The following is a 12914-nucleotide window of genomic DNA, read 5'->3' as shown; positions in this document are numbered from 1 at the left end:
AAAGATCACACTTCTTAACCTCCAGGTCTTGCACTTAATTTTCATCTGTCTTGTGTCCTTTGATTGTCACTGTTTTCTACTCTGGTCAATTCTGATTTTTCCTTCACATCTCTGGCTTCCTATGGGAAGAAATCCCCAAATTCATAATTAGGCTATATACCAATTCTATATGCATTTTATAGCATTCCATATTATTCCTTCATATCACTTATCACTCTGTATTATGATTTTTTGCACTTGAGTAAATTATAAAATCATTAAGGGCAGAGATTATCTTTCCTACTCTAGAACAGCCTAAAATGTAGTAGGCATTCAATTATTCTTTAAATAAATAAATAATGTTGATAACTTGAAAAGATTATCGTAATTGAAGCTACACATAATTACTCCAAGATGCAAGTTTAATAGAATTAAGTATGATAAATAAACTACAGAGTATCTTAGAAGGCTATTGGGAGGAAAATAGAGCAGAGTAAGGAAGACCCAGAGTTGTAGAAATCAGGGACTGTTGCACTTTTAAATACAGTATTCAGGATAGGCCTCAATGAAAAGGTGACAGTTGGCTGAGTAAAGGTGAAGTGAAAGAGTTAGCCATGCAGATATTTTGGGAGAACACTATACAGGAATAAGGCAAAAGGAACAGTCAATGCAAAAGCCCTAATGTGGGACCATGTCTGATACATTTAAGAAAAGAAGGGCGGCGCCTGTGGCTCAGTGAGTAGGGCACCGGCCCCATATGCCGAGGGTGGCGGGTTCAAACCCAGCCTCGGTCAAACTGCAACAAAAAAATAGCCGGGCGTTGTGACGGGTGCCTGTAGTCCCAGCTACTCGGGAGGCTGAGGCAAGAGAATCGCTTAAGCCCAGGAGCTGGAGGTTGCTGTGAGCTGTATGATGCCATGGTACTCTACCAAGGGCCATAAAGTGAGACTCTATCTCTACAAAAAAAAAAAAAAAAAAAAAAAAGAAAAGAAGCCCAAGTTGCTGCTATAGAGTGAATGAGGAAGAAAACAGAAAGCAGTGAGTTCAGAGAAGTAATGAAGACCAGACTGCAGGCCTTTGTTCCTTTGTGAGGACTTTGGATTTAAGTAAAATGGAGAGCTATTGAGGAGTTTTGAAATAAAGGATAATCTGATTCATTCATTTTGCTTTCTCTCTTGAGGGCTATAGGGGGGTAACAGTAATAAAGAGAAATCCTCATAAGAGGTTATTAAATAAATCCAGTGAAAGACAGTGACACGGCAGAGTGGTGCAGTGAAGGTAGTAGTAAGAAATGTCTATGACATATTTTGAAGGCAAATCCAACAGCATTTCTCAAGGAACTAGATGTACACTTTAAGACAAAAAAAGGAGTCTAGAAAGACTCTAGGATTTTTGGCCTGAGAGAAATGGAGTTGACATCTGAGATGGAAAAACCTTCTGGAGGAACAGGTTGTGAAAATATTTGGGAGATAAAATTAAAAATTAGATGTCTATTAAAAATCTATTCAAGTAATAAATATGGACCTGAAATCCATGAAAGAAGAAACCATGGGCTGAAGATACAAACTTGGGGGCAAGTGACAAATAAATGCCATCAAAAGCAAAGAAACTAGATGAGAGATCACCATGGAAATAAGTATTGGTAGAGCAGAAAGAAAACCTAACAACTAATCCCAAGGTAACATGAAGAAATCAGAGTAAACATAGGAGTCACCAATGGAGAAAGACGAGTAAGTAGCACTGTAAAAGAAAAACCAAACGGTGTAGTGTCCTAGAAGGCTACTTGAAAGTCAAGTAAGACAAAGACTGAATTGACTATTGGATTTACCAACATGGGAATCATCTGTGACTTTTCAAGGGCATGATGGAGACAAAAACCTAACTGGATCAGTTTCAGAAAAAAATAAGCAGAGAGGTATTGAATTCAGTAAGTATGGACAAGTCTTTGGAGAAATTTTATTTCAAAGGAGAGCAATGAAATGGGGAAAACTGGCAAAGTTTTCTGGTTTATTTGTTTTTATATAGGAGTATGTTTATATACCTAAAAAATACAGAAGAGAAGATATTGGAACAATCATCTACATATTTATAAAATCAGCAAGAATTAAGACAAGAGTACAGCTGGGCCTATATGTGGTGGCTCACATATGTAATCCTAGCACTCTGGGTGGCCAAGATGGGTGAATCCTGAGCTTAGGAGTTCAAGACCAGCCTGAAGAAGAGTGAGACCCTGTCTCTGAAAAAAAAAAAACCAAAAATAGCCAGGTATTGTGGCAGCCGCCTATAATCCTAGGTACTTAGGAATCTGAGGCAAGAGGAGCACTTGAGCCAGGAGTTGAGTTTGAGGTTGCTGTAAGCTATGACGCCATAACATTCTACTAAAGGGGACAAAGTGAGACTCTGTCTCAAAAAATAAAATAAAATAAAATAAAATAAAGCTGGAGAGCATGGAAGTGAGGGATATTGAGTTAACAGTCTAATAATTTAAATTAAAAGCTATCGTTTTTAGATAGGAAAGAGGAAGAATGATCTGGAAGGAGTAATGAGATGTAAAGATAGTCAATCCACTTCTAGGACCAGTCATCCAAGTACTAGGGAAGAAGACAGACACTCTCAGTTTGGAAACTATAGAGGAAGCAGTATCTTCAGAGGACAGCCAGTTTTAGAGCAAAAAATGTGAAGGGATAGAAAATCAGAGAAGTCAGGGTATAAAGGAGTTTGAATTCCTGAGGGTATAAAAGAACAGTTTCAGTAGTTGGGCAAGGATAGAAGAAAGAACAGGAGATATACAGAGTCTTATCAGTTGGACAGCAAAGAGATGATGTGGAAGTCGGGGGCTTCTTGCACTGGCAAACATAAAATAGGATAAAGGGCATAAGAAGATTAATTCTGTGGAATCAAGAAAAATAGTGGTGATGAACAGCTGTGAGTGTCATGGGCAGAGCAGTTCCAGGGGTGTGTGTGTCTCTCTCTCTTGGTATCTGTTGGATAAGAGCAAGAATGGACTTGCTCCTACTGCTGGAGCTTCCCCTAGACCCATGTTGATTGAATTGATATTGCTGAGGCCAACTCCATTCATTATTAATAATTTAGAAAATTCATGTGACCCTTACACACATGGATTTCTGATCAAATAGCTTACAATTTAAAAAATTTCCCTAAAGCCATAAAAAAGGTGGAGACTCACATCTTTTGTATTAACCTGGATGGAATTGGAACACATTCTTCTTAGTAAAGTATCAAAAAATAAAAATAAATAAAAATAAATAAAAAATTTCCCTACTCTAGGGGAAAAGTAAGCTAATTTTTTATAGCAGAGTTTGGTTTTACTTACATCTGTGTTACAGGAGCGATATCGTTTCCTTTCCCCAAGGCAATATTTTCCACCTCCTGAAGGTCTAAAAAAACATTTTGTTTAACATGTGAATATAATATTCTAATCCACATAAATAATATATATATTACTTGCTGAAAACATATGAAAGTTTACTTTAAGAAAATATAAAATTTGACATTGTATTAATTATTAAAATCATCATGCTGATAATTGTTAGCAAAAATTATTATGGTTGTTGAGCATAAAAATTAAGGTAATTTACTATGAGTAATTTACAAGACTCTTAATTGTCATGATTTACATTGTCAAGAAAATGTGTTTTCTAACTATCATGGTACTCAGTTGAACGTAAGTTTAAAAATCACTTATTTATAATGAAAAGCCATAAATCGTTTTCAATAAAATCCATAATCTGATGCTATATGTTCCCCCAAGTAGGAAACAGAATTTTTTTTTCCATATAGGAAACAAGGAGAGGACACAAAATAACTCTCTGGAAATAGCTGCAGTTCAAAGTAAATAATGCAAAACTAAATTTCCACTCAATTCAAATATTACATGAAGTTTAAAAACTAAATCTAAAAATAAGATGGCTTTGCATTATATAGATTTTTTATATTACACTCAAATTAACAAAAAGTAAGATGGCAACTATTTGATTTACATAAGTAAATATTTAAGTATTTAATATTGGAGAAAACCATATGCTATATCCAGGCACACTATTATTGAATGGAAAAAAAAAACTAATTTCTTCTTTTAGAAGTGATCTAGCTCAGTCTCTTAAATATCTATATTGTTTATCATAGGGTTTTATACTTTTAATTATTAGTTTACAATAGAATCCAGTTGAATTTAGGCTAATTATTCTGCATGTATATTTAAAAGTTCGGTTCAAAGTTATAATTTTGGCTCCCTTGTATCAATGGGATAATTAAAGCTACATTTTGATTATATTTTGAATGCCAGTGAATGCTGACTCTAAGCAAGGAGAGGAAATAGCTCAGCTTGAATGAGCTTCAGAGAAATGGGCTGGCCAGACAGAAACAAGGTTCAGGTATTAGGGATGGTGGCAGCATGACTGGTTTCTGAATCGGTAATAGGAAGCTCTGCAATAGGAGGGTAATAATTGATAGTGGGAGAACGGAAACACAGACTAATATAGAGCAAAAGAGACATTTGAAGAAAGGAACCAAAGAGAGGGATCCTGAATTAAAATGGAGAAAAATTAAAAATAGACCATGTTTTATCTCAGAGGGGGAAAAATAGGTAAGAAGTATTATCATAACATCATTCTGCCCCAAATACTAATCAGGAAGAGGGCCCTCACCCTGAGTTGTAGACACTTGGCATGCAGCAGCTAAGGAGCAGTTTAGCCTCAAGGAGGATAGGAATGTACAGCTGGAGGAATAGTCCACCTGTGATGGGCCTTGGCATTGGTGATGGGGAGAAGCAACAGAGCTAGCAAAGAATACTGATGGAGCTGGCCTTGTGCCAGGGGGACTCTGGCTGGAGAAAAGAGTGGTGGGAGAGGAGCAGTCTGACCTGCATAAAACAGTCATGGGGAGAAAAGTGGTGGCAGCTCTGGAAGATGATTAATGGGGGCATGTGAATGGAAACTATTTTAACACATGGGCAGTATTCTTTTCATTGTGATGTGTGATGCGAATCAAGGCATTTCAACCCTTGAAGTGCTCTCATTGGTCCTTTTAATACTAATGTAGCAGTAATAATTTTATGTGACATGTGAAAAGACCTTAGGTTTCCTGGGAACATTGGTAATGTAGCTAAGGCCAGACCTGGATTCATCCATAATTCAGTAGGTTTTGGAGGAGGAAATCTATCTGATTATTATTAGATTAAAAGTCTAGCTTATCCAGGACAGATACACAATATGTTTTTATTTTTTTAATTTTAGTTTTAGCTACACAATAAGGAGAAAAGAAGAAAAAGAAAGTCTCGTCTAACAAAGCTCCTTCACTTTCCTGTGCCTATTGCTTGTTCTGAAGACAAGCACTTGGCTCACTAGTGAAACGTTTTTACAGATAACATGTGAAACCACAGCTTTGAATCATTTCCAACTGTGTCTTTTTGTTGGCTCAGGCTTACTTTAGCTACTTACGCTGGACTGTCACAGTGTCTTAGGGATGAGGAGACGCCTCCCCCGCAGGTCCTGCTGCACTCTCCCCATAGTGACCAGGGACCCCAGCCCCCATCTATGCTCTGGGGCCAAGTGCCAAAAGGAACACAATCTCCCTGATAACACCACTGCAAGATTTCACAGAAAACACAGAATTAGCTTTTAGGCAGATAGAGCCATCAGGATAGAAATACATAAGGGTCAGGTAATGACCAATTATAGGCATTAGCATTCTCCCAATAGATAACTGATAGTTCTTTAACTGTGTTTAGATACTAGTGAAGGTGCATGTCATTTGTAAATTATCTTAGCCAAGCCATGATTTATAAATCCTTAACATGTACCAGGAGTTTTAAAAAAAAATCTTACTTGATACTTTTTCCTTGTTTCTCCTGCTCCAGTCTTTTAGTGTTTCTCATTATGGAGCTAGCTACAGAACTCAAAGTCTTTTTTAGATATTTTAGTATTTTCTTTAAAAATTTTCTTTATATTCTACTATTATTAGACTCATGGAATGATAACGCAATATGGAAAGTTCTCCAGTAAGGAATTTTTATGATGGTAATTGCTCTTTCTTCAAAAAAAAAAAAAAAAAGACCAGTTGAGACTACAATAGTAAAAGAATGTGTTGTGGCATTTCATCTACACAAGCACAGCAGACATAATAAAAGTAATGCCAAGACATCAGGGTCTGGGTACAAAAAAAAACCCTTATATACATGGACTAGCCATGTGTATGATCCCTGTATGAACATATGTATTGGAATTCTGTTCAGCTCTATTCTCTGCAATAAAACACACACACTGCACCTAAGTATAAAGCCAGGAATAATTTATCAAGACGTAGACATCACATAGTCAACTCATAACTCTAGTATGATAAATCTTATTTGCAGAATATGGCAAAATGAAAGTCTCTTTTTAAACCAAGCAATTGTAGGCTTTTATTGGCACGTTCTTATGAATTATCAAACTTTGACAAACCATATGGATGCTATGAAAGGCATTTTTTTTATATGAACAACAATAGGGAACATGGTTATTAGAATTGAATAAACATCAGTCATATGAGATTGTTAAATAAAAATTCAACTTTATATTAAAATGTAAAGGGATTATAACATGTGATGCTTAGAAAGTATTCAGTTTATTACACTGATTCTATCACCAAGCTCTGTAGGTTGGATACCCCTGCAATGCTTTCACTTTTCACCTTCACTGCTAACACTAGACCAAAGGTTCTCAACCTTCCTAATGCCACGACCCTTTAATATAGTTCCTCATGTTGTGGTGACCCCCAACCATAAAATTATTTTTGTTGTTGCAACGAAAATCATTTTATGGTGGGGGGTCACCACAACATGAGGAACCGTATTAAAGGGTCACAGTATTAGGAAGGTTGAGAACCACTGCTCTAGACCAATTTGGCAAATGGAATAGAATAGCTTCTTACCTGGTCACCCTGACATTACTTTTTTTCTATTGGAATCTATTTTCCAGAGAGCATTTAGAGAGATCTTTTAAAAACATGTCATTTTTTTCCTTTAAAAACCTTGTAGATTTCCTACTTCCCTAAAACTAGTCATGAGTGAACTTAGTGATTTAGCCCCTCCTTCTTCAGCTTAACTCTCTCTCTCTCTCTCTCTCTCTCGATTGCTCCAGACACACTGGATTTTTTCCTTTATACACTAAGCTTGTTCTCTCCTTAAGGTATTTGCATTTGCTATTCCTTCTAGTAATGCTCTTCTCTTAATTCCTTATATGCAATCTTCTCATCTTTCCATTTTAGGTCAAATGTCATTTCAACAGAGAGCTCTTTCCTTGGCTGCCCTTATTCTAAAATGGTATCTTACCACCCTTTTCTGCCTTACTCTTCCTCACTCCCAGGATATAATAGTTATATTACCTCTTGTTTCAGTTTCCTCTTACTACTTACTACTAATTTTAATTACCCTATAATTTTTCAAATTATTTCTCTGTCTCTCCTCCTTAGGTTGTAAAAACCTTAAGAGCCACATGTGGTGATTTAAATTTAAATTAACTAAAATAAGAAATTCACTTCTTCAGACCCACTAGTCTCATTTCAAGAGCTTCAAAGTACATGTGGCTAGTGGCTACTTACTTTGTTTTGTTTTTTGTTTTTGAGACAAGGTCTCACTCTGTTGCCAAAGCTGGACTGCCGTGACCCAATCATACCTCACTGAATCCTTGAACTCCTGGGCTCAAGCCATCCTCCTGCCTCAAGCTTCCTGAGTAGCAAGGACTATAGGCATGTGCCACCATGCCCAGCTAATTTTTAAATTTGGTGGGGGGAGAGACGGGGCCTCACTATGTTGCTCAGGTTGGTCTCCAACTCCTAGCTCAAGTGATCCTCCCACCTTGGCCTCCCAAAGTTGCTGGGATTATAGGTGTGAGCCACTGCACCTGACTACTATGTTGGACAGAGCAGATTTAGAAAATTTCCATCATTGCAAAATGTTTTATTGGAAACAATGAATGCCTAGAATAGTGCTTTGCAAATAACAGGCATATAAGAAAAATTTACTGGATAAATGAACTGGAGTTACTGGGGAGTAATGAAAGTCAAATTCATATTCATCATCCTGGTAATTAGTAAAAAAAAAATTGGCAATTAGTGAGTTTCAGTAGTTATAACAGCGTAAGGGCTTTTTAAGAGGGGTGCTGAGCAATTATCATTTGTCTGTAAAAAATTCTTCAAGAGGGGCGGCGCCTGTGGCTCAAAGGAGTAGGGTGCTGACCCCATATACTGGAGGTGGTGGGTTCAAACCTGGCCCTGGCCAAAAACTGCAAAAAAAAAAAAAAAAAATTAGTCAAGAGGAAGTCAAAATATAGTATCAACTCTTGGATCAGGGTTGTTGATAACGTATTCCTGAGAGGGAGAAGCTGTTTCAACTGACAATTTAAGACTTACCTAGTTGGTCTTAAAGACCAACAATTTTATGATATGCCAATTATATTAGATCTCCACCTGTACAAAAGCTGCAACACTGGACCAAATCATCTCATTTTGTGTTTTTGTTAGTCCAAATATTTGTGTATAAGAGTATTTATGCTGCACCTATCTTTCCATGCAAATAACTGAGCAGTGCAGTCCTGGCCAGCAATTAACTGATATTTTTCATTTGCAGTTAATGGAAACTGACATATTTAGAAAACAAATATTAAAGTTTGCCTCTTTTTTCAAGTTGGAAACTTAGCATTATTCATTTCGAATAACAGTAAAGCTTGATTTTTACATTTAGTTTATATAATCACAAAGTCGCATCTACAGATGGGACTTTAGAATTCATGTAGTCTAAGCACTTCATTTTTTCAGATGAGGAAACCAGAACCTGAAGGAGTTGACTTGCCCAAGGTTATTTACTAGTAGAAAAGGGATTATCTGTCCAAAAAAATACAAAAATTCGTGGGAAAAAATAAATTGCAGGTGTAGCATTATGTATTTGAAGACATTAAAGGATATTCTTTACTAGGTTGCTTTTACTACTTAAAATACAAAATCACAGTAATGATTTAAAAAAAATAATAATAATAAAAAAAGAACAGCTGAAATGGGAGGATCGCTTGAGGCTAGGCATTCCAGACTAGCCTAGGAACTATAGGGAGACCTAAACTCTATAAAAAAAAAAAAAGAAAGAAAGAAAGAAAAGAAACCTCACTTAGCTATACATACATGTTATTTCAGACTTCTTCAGTATACCTGTGATTTGTAGAGAAAATATTTCAGTTTTTCATTTTTGAAGGGATAAAGAAATTAAGAGCCACAAGAATAATGAAAGATGTAGGTTCCAAGGTATTTTAATAATATTACTATACATGTTTCTAGAATGTTTACAAAAAGTATATGAGAGAAGTCAACATAAATTCTTTTGTTTTGTTTTTAAAACTATTCTTAAAGTAAAAGATAAATAGGACAGTCACTTTGTAAAATGCTACTCTGTTCTCATCATTAATGTCTACACAGCCTTTTACTACATGAATTCATGCCTTGGTTCTATCTATTCCATGGAGCTATAATGTATTATAGAATTATGTCAGAAAGTTGAATAACAAATATTAATGGGTAAAGAATTCATAATAATAATGTAAGCATTAGTCATCTAGCAGATGACAGGAGACTAGGCTCTAGTTTGACACTAGCTAACAATTAGTTAACCAGTTAACACGTTAACAACTTTAGTCTGTAGGAAACTTTGTCACAAACCTCAATTCTCATTCTAGCAATATCTTTGGTCCAAAGTAAGTCAGTTGCTTTCTTTTCTTTTCTTTCCATAACTGTAAAATGGGGACTAATTTTAGTTCTCTATTTCAATACGGTTTGGATTAGGACAACTTTAAAAATTAGCCCAATACATACATAACTTCAAAGAAGTTAAATATTAAACAACTTATTTAATTTTGGTCTCTGGCAGAAATATTCTTTTGTATTTTGTTTTCCACCTTTGTATTTTATAAAAGGGATCTCTGGAATTCTTGCTACTTCTCTCATTTAATAATAATAAATATCTTGATGTAGTAAATGATGTTAAGAGAAAAACTTTTTAAACTTAATAATAGAGATTTATGTTGATCAAGTGATTTGAGCTACTCTTCTAGATGACTACATTAATCAACATATATTAATATTTTAATATGTGTAAACCATGAGTAGAATATTTAGACCATAAAGAACTTGAAGTATATAAATCCTAAGGGTTGTGTCATCTCTTTTTATCCTTTCTTTTATTTTGTTACTACACCTGTAAAAGTTTATTTCCAGAAGGATACAATTTTACCTTATTTCTTAAACTTAGGAAACTTAAATATGTAGTCACAAACCAGTTTCTAATCTTTATTCTGAAAGGTTATATCCAACTTAGTGATTTTAGATTATTCTAAATAATAATCGTGTTAGTTCAGCCTAAATTATCCAGATAAATTAGACAAATTTGGCCCTCCTTTTGCTAATTTGGGTGTATTTAACCACAACGAAAAAGGTGAAGGAAGTGAAACTCACATTCCAAGAATAAAATCTCATATTGTTCATTCTTGCTGTTTGCATTCCTTCTAAATTAAATAAATATGTTTTAAACACTATCTAGAAAGACAGCTTATTGCAGGGAAGCTTTATAAGCCTTCTCCAGAAACACTATTATTAAATGACATCTTTTGCTTTTAAGACTACTACATTTCATGATCTACGCAAGGGAACTGTCTTTAAGCAAGATATACAAGTATTATAAACCAAATAATCTAACTTTGAGAATTTGGCAGATTTCGACAAAGGATATTTCAAGGTAAGTATACCAATGTTTTTATATATATATATATATACACACACACATACTAGAGCCATTTTAGGATGTAATTGTTCCATATCTTTTAATAGCCAGCAGTGGTCCAATTTCCCAGTGTGGAAATTGGAAATTTCCAATTTGAGGAAATTCTACAATTTTAAAGTAAGTGATATTGGTGATTCAATACAGAACATTCTTCCCAAATCTGAAGAGCTAAGGCGTGGAGCACAGCACTATTAAAAGTCTTATCTTTCCACTGTGCAGGTATGGGAAGGCTAAAGCTATACTTTAGCTTAAATTCTAAATCAGAACTTGTTATTCTATACTATTTAAATTTCTAGAATAATTGGAAGAACTATTCTTTCTTTACTTCCTGTGTTTATAGTTTGGGACCCAGTCAAAACATTAAGATCTAAGGCTGCAAATGTTCTATCATACTTATTCAGAGTTATAGAAGGCATTTAATAATCCTATTTTAATCCAGCTGTATGTTTCCCATGAAAGATGTTAAAAATCAATGTCACTTATATGTAAACCTGACCACTGGACTATATCTCTAATTGGGTCATGTAGAATCTTTAAATCAATTTTTTTTGGTAATAAGCCAAGTATTTGAAACCGTCTTTGTGGTCACCAAAAGGGATTACAAGGATTGGGTTTTGATTATGCTTAATATCCTGTTTGGTAACAATGCCAACACTATTGAAGATTTTACAATCTAAATCCTTATTTACTATTTCAAATATGGCATCCCTGTGATTCTGTTCCAAAGGACTATCGCTGATGCTATATCCAAAGGAAGCTCTCTGGTTGAAAGTTAATATTGATAGATTTGTAGGAGACTAGCCCATGGACACACAATACCAACACACTGTCTGGGCTCATTAGATTTCCTCCTTAGTTAATGCTACTGTCCCTGAGCACATCCATTCAGACCATATGGTTCTTATTCAATCTGTGAATGGCTTATTCAGGCAAACATCCAATGGCTGTAATAGCGATGTCAGACCCCCCAGGACTCACACAAAGATCAGTTTTTAATTTTTTGGCCATATTTCCTACTCCATCTGCTAAATGTGCATGGAACAGTTCCCATACTTACATGGAACATTTGTGGAACTGCGCCCCTGGGCAGGGATCCCATATCTTTTGCAGCCAGAGTTTGACGAGATCATCACGGATTCAATCCTTTGGATATGTCTATGCTAGCACTTGAGCAATATTTCTACTCCCTTCTTTTTATAAAATATTTATTCAGAAAATTAGGAGCAGCTTGGGTTTTATTCTTCTGGCTAGACAGGGTGCAGGTTCTTTCTTGTTCCTTCTGATGAGAATGGTTTTAAAACTCAGAGTTAAGATCAGAGGTCATGGATAGTCCATTCATGTCTCTGAAACAGACTGATGTTTATACTCTCTATTGCCAGTTAGGACAATCTGGCAAAGAATTTTCTGCCCACCATCATCAAAGGTTGGCAAATAATGATGAAAAGTAGTAATGATACTCTAGTAATACATAGCACCTTCCCTCTAAAGGAAGTCTACAAACAGCTCAGTGGGGTGTTGCCTTATTCTATCTGTACAATATCCCTGTGAAAGACATAGAAATTGGTTTCCTCTCATTTTAAAATAGAGATTTGTTGTTTTACCAGTTGTCACACAAGAATATATTATTAGCTTAATGTTCTACCCACATTACTTTCTTACTGTGATAGATATTGCTAGAGATTAAAAATGAAAAATCTGTTTAGTTCTAAAGGGTAAAATACATTATCACCAGGTACATCAGGCTTAGTGATTCATTTTCTTCTTATGACAAGAAAATGCTTTTTTCTCTGCAAGATTTCTCATCTGAAGATAAAGTTAGAGGCAGTAGCCAGGTTTGATGGCTCATGCCTGTAATCCTAGCACTTTGGGAGGCTAAGGAGGGAAGATCACTTGTGCTCAAGAATTCAAACCCTGTCTCTTCTAAAAATAGAAAAATCAGCCAGCTGTTGTGGGAGGCACCTGAAGTCCCACCTACTTGGGAGGCTGAGGCAGGAGGATTACTTAAACCCAGGAGTTTAAGGTTGTTGTGAACTAGGCCAATGCCAGGGCAGCTTAACCTGAGCAACAGAGTGACACTCTTGTCTTAAAAAAAAAAAAAAAAAAAAAAAAAAACTAG

The 12914-nt window shown here is 35.5% G+C and overlaps 1 protein-coding gene across 1 annotated transcript in view; it reads right to left on the bottom strand.

The window, feature by feature from the left end:
* The window catches only part of ADAMTS6 (ADAM metallopeptidase with thrombospondin type 1 motif 6), a 410832-nt gene that overhangs the window by 104117 nt on the left and 293801 nt on the right, over positions 1-12914 (bottom strand). The window contains exons 13-14 of the mRNA XM_053589876.1: positions 5439-5584; positions 3314-3377 (exon numbers count right to left, since the gene is read on the bottom strand). Of these exons, the coding sequence (XP_053445851.1) occupies positions 3314-3377; positions 5439-5584 (210 nt within the window). The remainder of the gene's footprint in view (positions 1-3313; positions 3378-5438; positions 5585-12914) is intronic.

The sequence above is a fragment of the Nycticebus coucang genome, chromosome 1, assembly GCF_027406575.1.
Source record: "Nycticebus coucang isolate mNycCou1 chromosome 1, mNycCou1.pri, whole genome shotgun sequence".
In the NCBI taxonomy this organism is placed as follows: domain Eukaryota; kingdom Metazoa; phylum Chordata; class Mammalia; order Primates; family Lorisidae; genus Nycticebus; species Nycticebus coucang.
This window is presented reverse-complemented; position numbering and strand designations above follow the sequence as displayed.